At 40.9% G+C, this 17,194-nt stretch overlaps 1 protein-coding gene across 2 annotated transcripts in view; it reads left to right on the plus strand.

The window, feature by feature from the left end:
• The window catches only part of LOC102808472 (protein arginine N-methyltransferase 2-like), a 117,537-nt gene that overhangs the window by 3,097 nt on the left and 97,246 nt on the right, over positions 1-17,194 (plus strand). For both annotated transcript variants that reach the window (XM_085496161.1, XM_006822610.3), the window contains exons 4-9: positions 1,032-1,103; positions 2,007-2,171; positions 2,324-2,499; positions 3,806-3,935; positions 5,867-6,000; positions 6,604-6,772. In XM_085496161.1, coding sequence (XP_085352287.1) covers positions 1,032-1,103; positions 2,007-2,171; positions 2,324-2,499; positions 3,806-3,935; positions 5,867-6,000; positions 6,604-6,772 — 846 coding nt within the window. The remainder of the gene's footprint in view (positions 1-1,031; positions 1,104-2,006; positions 2,172-2,323; positions 2,500-3,805; positions 3,936-5,866; positions 6,001-6,603; positions 6,773-17,194) is intronic.

Consider the following 17,194-nt stretch of genomic DNA (forward strand, 5'->3'; position numbering starts at 1 on the left):
AAATTGCACATTTTCACCATTCCGAACCCGGATCTCAGTTATGCATGGACGGATTTCTTTCAAATTTGGTACTTACATTAAACATAATAGGACCTTGATGCACGTCATTTTTTTTTCCGGATCAAGTTCGAAATGGCCGACTTGGCAGCCATTTTCTTAAAGAATTCAGTTCTGGATCCGTATCCAAGACATGTCTGGATTGATCAAGTTCAAAATTCACACACACATGGTGCATCATGTCACAAATAGATATGTGCATTTGTTTCATGATCCGCTTAACAATAGCTGAATGATGGCCATTTTAAGACCGAAAATGCATTAAAATCACGTATTTTCACAATTCCGGAACCAGATCTCAGTCATGCATGGATGGATTTTGTTCAGATTTAGTACAATGTGTTGTACATATGCAGGTGCATTTCGGTCATGATCTGCTTTGAATGTATATGTCACTCAAATATGAACGGAACGGGGACGTGTCATTGACAATGACTTGTTATAGTTTATGTTTTGATTCAATAGCAAAAGTTTTCATGTTATGCAAGTTTGAAATTGAATGCATTAATTGACTATTGTGATGGATGAACTCATGAATTATTAATCACACTAGTTTTAAGATATTATTTTAAGTACTGCTCTGCTACAAAATGGTCAGTTTTATGCATCATTTGCTGAAAGTCTGCGGATAATTGATATGAATTGACATTTCTTTGGATCATCTTGTGATGCAATTTTTCTGAAATGTTTTGACTATTCTTCATATTTAATTCATGGTACATTTTTTTTTTGTGTGAAAAATCAATCAAACAAAAACAACAAAAAAGAAATAAAATCAAATCAAAGTATACATGTACTGCATGTGTGACTTGAACATTGTGCTTGTGTGCAGTACGAATTTACTTTGTTTTGATGTAGTATTTATCATGCCGTTTATTTGGTTTTATTTGCCTGCTTTACTTTCTATGTCTACAGCTACTATGAGTTTACAATTACTAGTATTTCTCATTGATAAAAAATTGTTCTTCTTGTAGGTAGTTGTAGATGTTGGCTGTGGTACAGGTATTCTAAGTCTTCTGTGTGCTAAACATGCAAATGTCAAACAGGTATGCACCAATAGACCATTTTATGTTCACTGCAAGATTCTACATTATGCTTGAAATCAAAAAATAAAAACAGGACAAAAAAGGGTTATAGCATCTGTCACAATTAATAAGGTCAGGTCAAGTATTAACTCAAGACATCCAATAATATGAGGTTATTACGAGAATATGCACTCAGACTGACGTGCATACTTTGAGGTATTCTCGTAATATCCTTATTATTATACATCTTTTCCTTCCAAGGATACACCATGGGAATGTCGAAATCCAAAATGTTTAGAACAGAACCAGCGAACTTCTTTGTGTTATATCTGGTCAAACTCTGGTGGCAACCATGTTTGTTTTCATTATTATAGAGGATGCTTACAAGCATAATCAGTAAACTTGCCTGGAAAATGATAAGTTCAACAAATTAACAAGCATAGTATAATACCTGAGAGCCCAGGACTAATTAGTATAAGTGAGTGGGGCTTTTCTTACCACTGGTTACTACTGTGAGATAACTGTGATTGCTTGAGTTCAATGATTTTGACAATCAAAAGCAGATTCATTTAATTTGTTGTATAGAATGAAGAAGAATTTCTACACTGATCAGTTCCTGTACATCATTGGCTTCTTGTCTTTTGGTTTTTAATAATTCAACTACGAGTTTGATGCAGAAAAAAAAGTTGAAATATTCATCATCCACTATTGCAATGTGTACAATTGAATGTATGATTGTTTCTGCTGGGGTGACTAGACCAGAGTCAGCATTTTACATATCATAATACTCACAAGGCATGGTATGGGATGTACACAGATGACTATCAACACATACTACCTTGGACTAGTAAACAAAATTCCTAACCTAGTCTTCTCAAGCAGAAATAATAGTTTACTCCTATTGTTTTCTAATTGTTCTACTAGGTGTATGGGGTTGAAGCAAGTGATATTGTCCATCACACTCAACACCTGATTGATCAAAATGGTCTGACTAATAAAATAACTATCTTTAAAGATAAAGTTGAAAATATTACTTTACCTGATAAGGTGGACATTATTATATCAGAATGGATGGGGACACTGTTATTGGTGAGAACTTATTTGTCATTCATCAAGTAGGCAGTAATAAAAACAAGAAGTTAATAGAATTACCAATAGTGCTATGTTTTAAAGTGTTAGCATATTTTTATGATTTTTAAAATAATTAATTTCAGAATTGTTATTCCCTTATTATGTTGCAGTTTGAATTGATGATAGAATCAGTACTACTTGCCAGAAATCTGTGGCTCAAAGATACAGGCGTAATGTGGCCATCAGATGCATCTCTGTATCTGGTTCCTTGCAGTGCAACGGATGAATACAATAAAAAGATAGCATTCTGGGATTGTGTTTATGGTTTTGATTTTTCTTACCTCAAGTAAGTTTCTATATTTTTGTTCAATAATTTGTAGTGACTTACAGAATGGGGCTTATGGTTTGGATTCCATCAGTGTGAATATCCATTGTCACTTTTCAAACATGTCTTGTTCAAAGTTGAATGACTGGAGGCTATTTTTGTTTCAAGAAACACCAACTGTTTTTCAGCCATGTCTTGTAAGATTTTATTCAAACTTGGTACTGACATCAACGTTGTGACGACTTCAATTTAACTTTACACCGACTTGTGATGACAGGACCTACATTGTGACGACCCTAACTATTTTCATAATTTATATTAATATTTAATCAAATTTAAGTCAAGTTTGTGAAGCTTAGGTTTAGTAAAGGGGGAAGGTATGTGGTTCAATTTATATTTCTATATATATTAATATAATTGTACCATACCTTCTCCCTTTACTAAACCTAAGCTTCGCAAACATTTCTATGTTCAGTCATGGGATATTCAACCTTTATTTAATTAAACTTAATTAAAACACAATTCTACATTGAATTGCATTGTAATGGAGTTTAATTAACACATTGCATATATTTAAAGTTAATTCAATGTGTGTCGTTACAACAACGCTAAGACATGTATGTGTGTGTGTCTGTGTGACTGTCCGTTCCACTGATACCTCAAGAACCAAATGTTGGTTTTTAATGAAACTTGATTAGGTTTCGGTTGAAATCCATGCATATTAATTACCTAATTTGTCTGATAATTAGCTAATTTTTAGCTAAAGAGCTACTCATTGGATTTTGATGAAACTTGGTACATAGATGCTCTGGACTAATGCACAGACATATATGTAAATTATTAATTACCTAATTTGCATAATTATTCAATTTTTCTGCTTTTGATATTTCAAATACTATTATTTCATTACTTTTCAATGAAGCTTGGTACATAGATGATCTAGAACAATGCAGAGACCTGATTATTTTTGGGTAAAAATGTGTGCATATTCATCAACTAATTTGTATAATAATTCATTTGGTTCATTGACTTAATTCACAGACATGTTAAGTTTAATGTTGATAAACATGCATATTGTTGATTATCTATTATTAGCCCATTTCTGATTTCTAAAAAAAATCTGATTTCAATTGAATTCTTCACAGAGGTGCTCTGGAATAAATTAGACTAAAAACCATGAATGAAAAATCAAATGTAGTACAAAAGTAAAACGTAGTGGGTCGAGTGCCATGTTATTTTGGGATTTCAGTAAGTCAGAAAAAAAATCCAGTCACTAAAAACTGAATGATATCATTGACAATGACTGTTTTTTTTTTTAATATTACAGAAGTTTTGCAATGCAAGAGTATTTTGGAAAACCTGTTTTTAATCATGAATTAAAGTCTACAGATTGTTTGGATTCACCACTGTGTGTACTTAAAATGAAAATGAAAACTTTCCAGATTGATGAGTTAGAGGTGAGTGTCACTTGTCAGTCAGTATGTAGAGGAATGAACAGACTTTGAAATAAATGGATCTAGGTAGATATTAATATTCATGTTTAAAAGTCAGTAAGTTTTTATAACATTATATGGAAAATATACTGCTATACCAAAAAAAAAAGAAAGTGTAAAGAATAAATCGTTCTCTCATTTCAGATCTGTTTCATGAGAAAATTTTGCACATGGAACTTATCCAAGCTCTGTTGTTAAATTAATTCATGTACTTATTCCGGTCATTTCATTGGCTATAACCACATTGTGGCTGCTCCAAGAGCTACATTGTACTTTGCACTCTTCCACAAATAGTCCTTAAATACTGTAAAACCATTTCATTTCCCTATTTTGAGCATATTCACGGTGTTTTTATTTCACAAATTTATTGTTATTTTGCATGTTCACATAGATTTAATTTAGCAGATTTTACTTATCAGTGAAATTAAAACCCAGTGAATAATTAATGCATTTAAAATACATGATCATATTTGTAATACCATTTGACCTTTGACATTTTTATTTGCTGGCACGAGGCTCACATCTGTGTGCATGATCAATTACATCTGTACTGTTGTCCATTTATAAGGTGAATTGCTATTGTTTTCAGAAAAATTATGTCTTATAAAATTGAAAGGATTGTGAGTGTGGTAGATTACAATGCATGGAATGAAAGGCTTGCTAGATTTGTTTCTCAGTTGAATTTGATGATTTCCTTGCAAAATGATTTAGTAGATTTAAACAAATTTGCCATTTCATAGTACCGGTAGTCCTGCAGTATTTATGTACCTGTTACATGTGCCTATTTGTTTGAACAAACCCTTAGCTGATAACGGTTGGTCTTGTCACTTTTACTCCCTCCCCCCAAAATATGACAAATTAACCTCGTTCTTGAAAATATTTGAGATTTTGGTATGTAAGCATGCTGGTTGGCATAAATGTGAACCAGCATGAATTGTTTTGTCCTTAAAAAAAAAATATAGTTACTCTTGTACCCATTGGTTTATTATTAAAGTATTTTTGATGATATTTTACTATTAGCTGTTTTTTTTTGTTTTTGCTTATTTTGTTGATTGCATAATTTGACTTATTTTGTTGATTGCCAAATATGTTAAACCCAGTGACTATGCAAAATAAACAACAGAATGTACAGTTTCTTTCACAACATCTGTGCAACATAAAATTTGTTTAAATTGAACCCAGTGAATATTTCCTCCTATACAGTACAGTACCATTTAGGGGGAAATCTCATGACTTGCAATCCCATAATGCAGTGTTATCTAAAACGCAATCCTTCTTCTTTCTCTTCTAAATGATGTTCCATATTACTCGCTGTGATTGATCATCACATTCATAGACCACTTTCCCGGAAGTTGAAAAAAAACACATTTTGCATGCGCGCACATACCGTTTTGGGGTGTAACTTAAACTTGCATGCGTGATATTGTGCTTCTGAGTTTACCAATCGACGTCACAAAAATAAAATTCCCTTTTATCTTTGACTTCCCTTTTATCAGCAAACTGACATGTTTGTGTTTTCCACCATGACAAAGCAGGCATTTTTCTGCACCCCAGTCTGGCTACTTCCGGGAAAGTGGTCTATACACTTGAAGAATGTTAAAATGTCTGCCACTAGAGGGCAGTATACTCCATTGCACCATACATGTATACTGTAAAGGGGGTAATTATTCACTGGGTTTTAATTTAGCTTATTTCGCTGACTGGAAAAATGCGCTAAATTAAAACACCGTCAATATGTAAAATTTAGCATAAAACACATTATCTTAATGACGAAACCGTGAATTTAAAACCCACTGAATATGCCTGAAATGGTAAATCAGTGAAATTTAAACCCAGTGAAAATTAGTCATTTTACAGTATTTGATTTTAACATACAACCATGTGTATATTTTCAGGAAATTGTTAAAGAGTTCAGTTTTAAAGTAACCAAAAAAAGTACATTTCATGGATTTGCTTCCTGGTTCAGTGTGGATTTTGGTGGATTTAACAACCAAAATACTGTCACTTTGGATACCGGCCCCACCAGTAGGCAAGTACTTGACTGCTTTTTAGATAATAATCATATACTTATCATTTAAAGGAATTAACCAGAATATATAGGGGGGGGTTAAGTTACTAGGGATGAACCATAATATATCGGAGGGGTAAGCTAATAGGAATGAACCATAATATATATATGGGAGGGTTAAGTTACTAAGGATGAACCATAACATATGGGGGTGGGGTGGGGGGTTTGGTTAAGTTGCTAGGGATGTACCATAATATATGGGAGGGAGGGTTAAGTTACTAAGGATGAACCATAACATGCCATAACATCGCAATCCATGCCAGGTAACAACAAACTATGTCTGTGTTATATCCAGATTCCATGACAAAACTGGATTCCACAGTAGAATTATATAGTGTTTGGTGCAACAATTTGCACATTCATGTAGTTTTATACATTTTTTTTGTAAATTTTTAAACAATGGCGGTGGTTTTCCATATTTTCGAGTCTTGATCAAAAACTAATTCTGCAGCATTGTTTTGTGAATATAAACATAAAGAATTTCCTGAATGTCAAATAAGTCTTGAAATTAGTTTGAATAAATTGATATTAGGGTTACAGTATTCTTACTCAATTGTTTTCTAGATTGACTCATTGGAAACAAGATTTATTTATGATGAATGATGCAGTGCAGGTAACTGTTGGCGATAAAATAGAGGGCAGTATTGTTATAAAACGCAATGCAGAGTGGAGACGACATCTTGTGGTCACGTTCAAGTATCAAATGATTTTCCATTGTGACCAAAATATCAAGGTATATTGAATACCATGTTTACTTTTCATGTAGTGCAATCATTTGTATACATGACATGTGACATATAAATGACATGAATTTATGGTTTATGTGCTATCTATTAGGGATGCGCCTCTATTGTATTGGGGATGCGCCTCTATTGTATTGGGGATGCGCCTCTATTGTATTGGGGATGCGCCTCTATTGTATTGGGGATGCGCCTCTATTGTATTGGGGATGCGCCTCTATTGTATTGGGGATGCGCCTCTATTGTATTGGGGATGCGCCTCTATTGTATTGGGGATGCGCCTCTATTGTATTGGGGATGCGCCTCTATTGTATTGGGGATGCGCCTCTATTGTATTGGGGATGCGCCTCTATTGTATTGGGGATGTGCCTCTATTGTATTGGGGATGTGCCTCTATTGTATTGGGGATGCGCCTCTATTGTATTGGGGATGTGCCTCTATTGTATTGGGGATGCGCCTCTTTTGTATTGGGAATGCGCCTCTATTGTATTGGGGATGCACCTCTATTGTATTAGGGATGTGCCTCTATTGTATTGGAGATGCGCCTCTATTGTATTGGGGATGCGCTTCTATTATATTGGGATGCGCCTCTATTGTATTGGGGATGTGCCTCTATTGTATTGGGGATGCGCCTCTATTGTATTGGGGATGCGCCTCTATTGTATTGGGGATGTGGCTCTATTGTATTGGGGATGCGCCTCTATTGTATTGGGGATGTGCCTCTATTGTATTGAGGAAGTGCCTCTATTGTATTGGGGATGCGCCTCTATTATATTGGGGATGCGCCTCTATTGTATTGGGGATGTGCCTCTATTGTATTGAGGAAGTGCCTCTATTGTATTGGGGATGCGCCTCTATTGTATTGGGGATGCGCCTCTATTGTATTGGGGATGTGCCTCTATTGTATTGGGGAAGTGCCTCTATTGTATTGGGGACGCGCCTCTATTGTATTGGTGATGTGCCTCTATTGTATTGGCAATGTGCCTCTATTGTATTGGGGATGCGCCTCTATTGTATTAGGGATGCGCCTCTATTGTATTGGGGATGCGCCTCTATTATATTGGGGATGCGCCTCTATTATATTGGGGATGCGCCTCTATTGTATTGGGGATGTGCCTCTATTGTATTGGGGATGCGCCTCTATTGTATTGGGGATGCGCCTCTATTGTATTGGGGATGCGCCTCTATTGTATTGGGGATGCGCCTCTATTGTATTGGGGATGTGCCTCTATTGTATTGGGGATGCGCCTCTATTGTATTGGGGATGCGCCTCTATTGTATTGGGGATGCGTCTCTATTATATTGGGGATGCGCCTCTATTGTATTGGGGATGCGCCTCTATTGTATTGGGGATGTGCCTCTATTGTATTGGGGATGCGCCTCTATTATATTGGGGATGCACCTCTATTGTATTGGGGATGCGCCTCTATTGTATTGGGGATGCGCCTCTATTGTATTGGGGATGCGCCTCTATTATATTGGGGATCCGCCTCTATTATATTGGGGATCCGCCTCTATTGTATTGGAGATGCGCCTCTATTGTATTGGGAATGCGCCTCTATTGTATTGGGGATGTGCCTCTATTGTATTGGGGATGCACCTCTATTGTATTGGAGATGCGCCTCTATTGTATTGGAGATGCGCCTCTATTGTATTGGGAATGCGCCTCTATTGTATTGGGGATGTGCCTCTATTGTATTGGGGATGCACCTCTATTGTATTGGAGATGCGCCTCTATTGTATTGGAGATGCGCCTCTATTGTATTGGGGATGCGCCTCTATTGTATTGGGGATGCGCCTCTATTGTATTGGGGATGCGCCTCTATTGTATTGGGGATGCGCCTCTATTGTATTGGGGATGTGCCTCTATTGTATTGGGGATGCGCCTCTATTGTATTGAGGATGCGCCTCTATTGTATTGGGGATGCGCCTCTATTGTATTGGGGATGCGCCTCTATTGTATTGGGGATGTGGCTCTATTGTATTGGGGATGCGCCTCTATTGAATTGGGGATGTGCCTCTATTGTATTGAGGAAGTGCCTCTATTGTATTGGGGATGCGCCTCTATTGTATTGGGGATGCGCCTCTATTGTATTGGGGATGTGCCTCTATTGTATTGGGGAAGTGCCTCTATTGTATTGGGGACGCGCCTCTATTGTATTGGTGATGTGCCTCTATTGTATTGGCAATGTGCCTCTATTGTATTGGGGACGCGCCTCTATTGTATTGGGGATGTGCCTCTATTGTATTGGGGATGTGCCTCTATTGTATTGGCGATGTGCCTCTATTGTATTAGGGATGTGCCTCTATTGTATTGGGGATGCGCCTCTATTGTATTGGGGATGTGCCTCTATTGTATTGGGGATGCGCCTCTATTGTATTGGGGATGCGCCTCTATTGTATTAGGGATGTGCCTCTATTGTATTGGGGGATGCGCCTCTATTGTATTAGGGATGTGCCTCTATTGTATTGGGGATGTGCCTCTATTGTATTGGGGATGTGCCTCTATTGTATTGGGGATGTGCCTCTATTGTATTGGGGATGCGCCTCTATTGTATTGGGGATGTGCCTCTATTGTATTGGGGATGTGCCTCTATTGTATTGGGGATGTGCCTCTATTGCATTGGGGATGTGCCTCTATTGTATTGGGAATGTGCCTCTATTGTATTGGGGATGTGCCTCTATTGCATTGGGGATGCGCCTCTATTGTATTGGGGATGTGCCTCTATTGTATTGGGGATGTGCCTCTATTGTATTGGGGATGTGCCTCTATTGTATTGGGGATGTGCCTCTATTGTATTGGGGATGTGTCTCTATTGTATTGGGGATGTGTCTCTATTGTATTGGGGATGTGTCTCTATTGTATTGGGGATGTGCCTCTATTGTATTGGGGATGTGCCTCTATTGTATTGGGGATGTGCCTCTATTGTATTGGGGATGTGCCTCTATTGTATTGGGGATGTGTCTCTATTGTATTGGGGATGTGTCTCTATTGTATTGGGGATGTGCCTCTATTGTATTGGGGATGTGCCTCTATTGTATTGGGGATGTGCCTCTATTGTATTGGGGATGTGCCTCTATTGTATTGGGGATGTGCCTCTATTGTATTGGGGATGTGCCTCTATTGTATTGGGGATGTGCCTCTATTGTATTGGGGATGTGCCTCTATTGTATTGGGGATGTGCCTCTATTGTATTGGGGATGTGCCTCTATTGTATTGGGGATGCGCCTCTATTGTATTGGGGATGCGCCTCTATTGTATTGGGGATGCGCCTCTATTGTATTGGGGATGCGCCTCTATTGTATTGGGGATGCGCCTCTATTGTATTGGGGATGCGCCTCTATTGTATTGGGGATGCGCCTCTATTGTATTGGGGATGTGCCTCTATTGTATTGGGGATGCGCCTCTATTGTATTGGGGATGCGCCTCTATTGTATTGGGGATGCGCCTCTATTATATTGGGGATGCGCCTCTATTATATTGGGGATGCGCCTCTATTGTATTGGGGATGCGCCTCTATTGTATTGGGGATGTGCCTCTATTGTATTGGGGATGCGCCTCTATTATATTGGGGATGCGCCTCTATTGTATTGGGGATGCGCCTCTATTGTATTGGGGATGCGCCTCTATTGTATTGGGGATGCGCCTCTATTATATTGGGGATCCGCCTCTATTATATTGGGGATCCGCCTCTATTGTATTGGGGATGCGCCTCTATTGTATTGGGGATACGCCTCTATTGTATTGGGGATGCGCCTCTATTGTATTGGGGATGCGCCTCTATTGTATTGGGGATGCGCCTCTATTGTATTGGGGATGCGCCTCTATTGTATTGGGGATGCGCCTCTATTGTATTGGGGATGCGCCTCTATTGTATTGGGGATGCGCCTCTATTGTATTGGGGATGTGGCTCTCTTGTATTGGGGATGCGCCTCTATTGTATTGGGGATGTGCCTCTATTGTATTGGGGATGCGCCTCTATTGTATTGGGGATGCGCCTCTATTGTATTGGGGATGTGCCTCTATTGTATTGGGGAAGTGCCTCTATTGTATTGGGGACGCGCCTCTATTGTATTGGTGATGTGCCTCTATTGTATTGGCAATGTGCCTCTATTGTATTGGGGATGTGCCTCTATTGTATTGGGGATGTGCCTCTATTGTATTGGGGATGCGCCTCTATTGTATTGGGGATGTGTCTCTATTGTATTGGGGATGTGCCTCTATTGTATTGGGGATGTGCCTCTATTGCATTGGGGATGTGCCTCTATTGCATTGGGGATGTGTCTCTATTGTATTGGGGATGTGCCTCTATTGTATTGGGGATGTGCCTCTATTGTATTGGGGATGTGCCTCTATTGTATTGGGGATGTGCCTTTATTGCATTGGGGATGCGCCTCTATTGTATTGGGGATGCGCCTCTATTGTATTGGGGATGTGCCTATATTGTTTTGGGGATGTGTCTCTATTGTATTGGGGATGTGCCTCTATTGTATTGGCAATGTGCCTCTATTGTATTAGGGATGTGCCTCTATTGTATTGGGGATGTGCCTCTATTGTATTGGGGATGCGCCTCTATTGTATTGGGAATGCGCCTCTATTGTATTGGGAATGCGCCTCTATTGTATTAGGGATGTGCCTCTATTGTATTGGGGATGCGCCTCTATTGTATTGGGGATGCGCCTCTATTGTATTGGGGATGCGCCTCTATTGTATTGGGGATGTACCTTTATTGTATTGGGGATGTACCTTTATTGTATTGGGGATGCGCCTCTATTGTATTGGGGATGTGCCTCTATTGTATTGGGGATGTGTCTCTATTGTATTGGGGATGTGCCTCTATTGTATTGGGGATGCGCCTCTATTGTATTGGGGATGTGCCTCTATTGTATTGGGGATGTGCCTCTATTGTATTGGGGATGTGCCTCTATTGTATTGGGGATGTGCCTCTATTGTATTGGGGATGCGCCTCTATTGTATTGGGGATGTGTCTCTATTGTATTGGGGATGTGCCTCTATTGTATTGGGGATGTGCCTCTATTGTATTGGGGATGTGCCTCTATTGTATTGGGGATGTGCCTTTATTGCATTGGGGATGCGCCTCTATTGTATTGGGGATGCGCCTCTATTGTATTGGGGATGTGCCTATATTGTTTTGGGGATGTGTCTCTATTGTATTGGGGATGTGCCTCTATTGTATTGGCAATGTGCCTCTATTGTATTAGGGATGTGCCTCTATTGTATTGGGGATGTGCCTCTATTGTATTGGGAATGCGCCTCTATTGTATTGGGAATGCGCCTCTATTGTATTGGGAATGCGCCTCTATTGTATTAGGGATGTGCCTCTATTGTATTGGGGATGCGCCTCTATTGTATTGGGGATGCGCCTCTATTGTATTGGGGATGCGCCTCTATTGTATTGGGGATGTACCTTTATTGTATTGGGGATGTACCTTTATTGTATTGGGGATGCGCCTCTGTTGTATTGGGGATGCGCCTCTATTGTATTGGGGATGTGCCTCTATTGTATTGGGGATGTGCCTCTATTGTATTGGGGATGTGCCTCTATTGTATTGGGGATGTGCCTCTATTGTATTGGGGATGCGCCTCTATTGTATTGGGGATGTGTCTCTATTGTATTGGGGATGTGTCTCTATTGTATTGGGGATGTGCCTCTATTGTATTGGGGATGTGCCTCTATTGTATTGGGGATGTGCCTCTATTGCATTGGGGATGTGCCTCTATTGCATTGGGGATGTGCCTCTATTGCATTGGGGATGTGCCTCTATTGTATTAGGGATGTGTCTCTATTGTATTGGGGATGTGCCTCTATTGTATTGGGGATGTGCCTCTATTGTATTGGGGATGTGCCTCTATTGTATTGGGGATGTGCCTTTATTGCATTGGGGATGCGCCTCTATTGCATTGGGGATGCGCCTCTATTGTATTGGGGATGCGCCTCTATTGTATTGGGGATGTGTCTCTATTGTATTGGGGATGTGCCTCTATTGTATTGGGGATGTGCCTCTATTGTATTGGCAATGTGCCTCTATTGTATTAGGGATGTGCCTCTATTGTATTGGGGATGTGCCTCTATTGTATTGGGGATGCGCCTCTATTGTATTGGGGATGCGCCTCTATTGTATTGGGAATGCGCCTCTATTGTATTGGGAATGCGCCTCTATTGTATTAGGGATGTGCCTCTATTGTATTGGGGATGCGCCTCTATTGTATTGGGGATGCGCCTCTATTGTATTGGGGATGCGCCTCTATTGTATTGGGGATGTACCTTTATTGTATTGGGGATGCGCCTCTGTTGTATTGGGGATGCGCCTCTATTGTATTGGGGATGCGCCTCTATTGTATTGGGGATGCGCCTCTGTTGTATTGGGGATGCGCCTATTGTATTGGGGATGCGCCTCTATTGTATTAGGGATGTGCCTCTATTGTATTGGGGATGCGCCTCTATTGTATTGGGGATGCGCCTCTATTGTATTGGGGATGCGCTTCTATTGTATTGGGGATGCGCCTCTATTGTATTGGGGATGCGCCTCTATTGTATTGGGGATGCGCCTCTATTGTATTGGGGATGCGCCTCTATTGTATTGGGGATGCGCCTCTATTGTATTGGGGATGCGCCTCTATTGTATTGGGGATGCGCCTCTATTGTATTGGGGATGTGCCTCTATTGTATTGGGGATGTGCCTCTATTGTATTGGGGATGTACCTCTATTGTATTGGGGATGTACCTCTATTGTATTAGGGATGAGCCTCTATTGTACTGGGGATGCGCCTCTATTGTATTGGGGATGCGCCTCTATTGTATTGGGGATGTGCCTCTATTGTATTGGGGATGCGCCTCTCTTGTATTGTGGATGCGCCTCTATTGTATTGGGGATGTGCCTCTATTGTATTGGAGATGTGCCTCTATTGTATTGGGGATGTGCCTCTATTGTATTGGGGATGTGCCTCTATTGTATTGGGGATGTGCCTCTATTGTATTGGGGATGTGCCTCTATTGTATTGGGGATGCGCCTCTATTGTATTGGGGATGTGCCTCTATTGTATTGGGGATGTGCCTCTATTGTATTGGAGATGTGCCTCTATTGTATTGGAGATGTGCCTCTATTGTATTGGGGATGTGCCTCTATTGTATTGGGGATGTGCCTCTATTGTATTGGGGATGTGCCTCTATTGTATTGGGGATGCGCCTCTATTGTATTGGGGATGCGCCTCTATTGTATTGGGGATGCGCCTCTATTGTATTGGGGATGTGCCTCTATTGTATTGGGGATGTGCCTCTATTGTATTGGGGATGTGCCTCTATTGTATTGGGGATGTGCCTCTATTGTATTGGGGATGCGCCTCTATTGTATTGGGGATGTGCCTCTATTGTATTGGGGATGCGCCTCTATTGTATTGGGGATGTGTCTCTATTGTATTGGGGATGTGTCTCTATTGTATTGGGGATGTGTCTCTATTGTATTGGGGATGTGCCTCTATTGTATTGGGGATGTGCCTCTATTGCATTGGGGATGCGCCTCTATTGTATTGGGGATGCGCCTCTATTGTATTGGGGATGCGCCTCTATTGTATTGGGGATGCGCCTCTATTGTATTGGGGATGCGCCTCTATTGTATTGGGGATGTACCTCTATTGTATTAGGGATGTACCTCTATTATATTAGGGATGAGCCTCTATTGTACTGGGGATGCGCTTCTATTGTATTGGGGATGCGCCTCTATTGTATTGGCGATGTGCCTCTATTGTATTGGGGATGCGCCTCTCTTGTATTGTGGATGCGCCTCTATTGTATTGGGGATGTGCCTCTATTGTATTGGGGATGTGCCTCTATTGTATTGGAGATGTGCCTCTATTGTATTGAGGATGTGCCTCTATTGTATTGGGGATGCACCTCTATTGTATTGGGGATGTGCCTCTATTGTATTGGGAATGCGTCTCTATTGTATTGGGGAAGTGCCTCTATTGTATTGGGGAAGTGCCTCTATTGTATTGGGGATGCGCCTCTATTGTATTGGTGATGCGCCTCTATTGTATTGGGGATGTGTCTCTATTGTATTGGGGATGCGCCTCTATTGTATTGGGGATGTGCCTCTATTGTATTGGGGATGCGCCTCTATTGTATTGGGGATGCGCCTCTATTGTATTAGGGATGTGCCTCTATTGTATTGGGGATGTGCCTCTATTGTATTGGGGATGCGCCTCTATTGTATTGGGGATGTGCCTCTATTGTATTGGGGATGTGCCTCTATTGTATTGGGGATGCGCCTCTATTGTATTAGGGATGTGCCTCTATTGTATTGGGGATGTGCTTCTATTGCATTGGGGATGTGCCTCTATTGCATTGGGGATGTGCCTCTATTGTATTGGGGATGTGCCTCTATTGTATTGGGGATGTGCCTCTATTGTATTGGGGATGTGCCTTTATTGCATTGGGGATGCGCCTCTATTGTATTGGGGATGCGCCTCTATTGTATTGGGGATGTGCCTCTATTGTTTTGGGGATGTGTCTCTATTGTATTGGGGATGTGCCTCTATTGTATTGGCAATGTGCCTCTATTGTATTAGGGATGTGCCTCTATTGTATTGGGGATGTGCCTCTATTGTATTGGGGATGTGCCTCTATTGTATTGGGAATGCGCCTCTATTGTATTGGGAATGCGCCTCTATTGTATTAGGGATGTGCCTCTATTGTATAGGGGATGCGCCTCTATTGTATTGGGGATGCGCCTCTATTGTATTGGGGATGTACCTTTATTGTATTGGGGATGTACCTTTATTGTATTGGGGATGCGCCTCTGTTGTATTGGGGATGCGCCTCTATTGTATTGGGGATGTGCCTCTATTGTATTGGGGATGTGCCTCTATTGTATTGGGGATGTGCCTCTATTGTATTGGGGATGTGCCTCTATTGTATTGGGGATGTGCCTCTATTGTATTGGGGATGTGCCTCTATTGTATTGGGGATGTGTCTCTATTGTATTGGGGATGTGCCTCTATTGTATTGGGGATGTGCCTCTATTGTATTGGGGATGTGCCTCTATTGTATTGGGGATGTGCCTCTATTGTATTGGGGATGTGCCTCTATTGTATTGGGGATGTGTCTCTATTGTATTGGGGATGTGTCTCTATTGTATTGGGGATGTGCCTCTATTGTATTGGGGATGTGCCTCTATTGTATTGGGGATGTGCCTCTATTGTATTGGGGATGTGCCTCTATTGTATTGGGGATGTGTCTCTATTGTATTGGGGATGTGCCTCTATTGTATTGGGGATGTGCCTCTATTGTATTGGGGATGTGCCTCTATTGTATTGGGGATGTGCCTCTATTGTATTGGGGATGTGCCTCTATTGTATTGGGGATGTGTCTCTATTGTATTGGGGATGTGTCTCTATTGTATTGGGGATGTGCCTCTATTGTATTGGGGATGTGCCTCTATTGTATTGGGGATGTGCCTCTATTGTATTGGGGATGTGCCTCTATTGTATTGGGGATGTGCCTCTATTGTATTGGGGATGCGCCTCTATTGTATTGGGGATGTGTCTCTATTGTATTGGGGATGTGTCTCTATTGTATTGGGGATGTGCCTCTATTGTATTGGGGATGTGCCTCTATTGTATTGGGGATGCGCCTCTATTGTATTGGGGATGCGCCTCTATTGTATTGGGGATGCGCTTCTATTGTATTGGGGATGCGCCTGTATTGTATTGGGGATGCGCCTCTATTGTATTGGGGATGCGCCTCTATTGTATTGGGGATGCGCCTCTATTGTATTGGGGATGTGGCTCTATTGTATTGGGGATGTGCCTCTATTGTATTGGGAATGCGTGTCTATTGTATTGGGGAAGTGCCTCTATTATATTGGGGATGCGCCTCTCTTGTATTAGGGATGCGCCTCTATTGTATTAGGGATGTGCCTCTATTGTATTGGGGATGTGCCTCTATTGTATTGGGGATGTGCCTCTATTGTATTGGGGATGTGCCTCTATTGTATTGGGGATGCGCCTCTATTGTATTGGTGATGCGCCTCTATTGTATTGGTGATGCGCCTCTATTGTATTGGCAATGTGCCTCTATTGTATTGGGGATGCGCCTCTATTGTATTGGTGATGCGCCTCTATTGTATTGGTGATGCGCCTCTATTGTATTGGCAATGTGCCTCTATTGTATTGGTGATGCGCCTCTATTGTATTGGCAATGTGCCTCTATTGTATTGGTGATGCGCCTCTATTGTATTGGCAATGTGCCTCTATTGTATTAGGGATGTGCCTCTATTGCATTGGGGACGTGTCTCTATTGTATTGGGGACGTGTCTCTATTGTATTGGGGATGTGTCTCTATTGTATTGGGGATGCGCCTCTATTGTATTGGCAATGTGCCTCTATTGTATTAGGG

Source organism: Saccoglossus kowalevskii, chromosome 22, assembly GCF_978046115.1.
Source record: "Saccoglossus kowalevskii chromosome 22, keSacKowa6.1, whole genome shotgun sequence".
In the NCBI taxonomy this organism is placed as follows: Eukaryota; Metazoa; Hemichordata; class Enteropneusta; family Harrimaniidae; genus Saccoglossus; species Saccoglossus kowalevskii.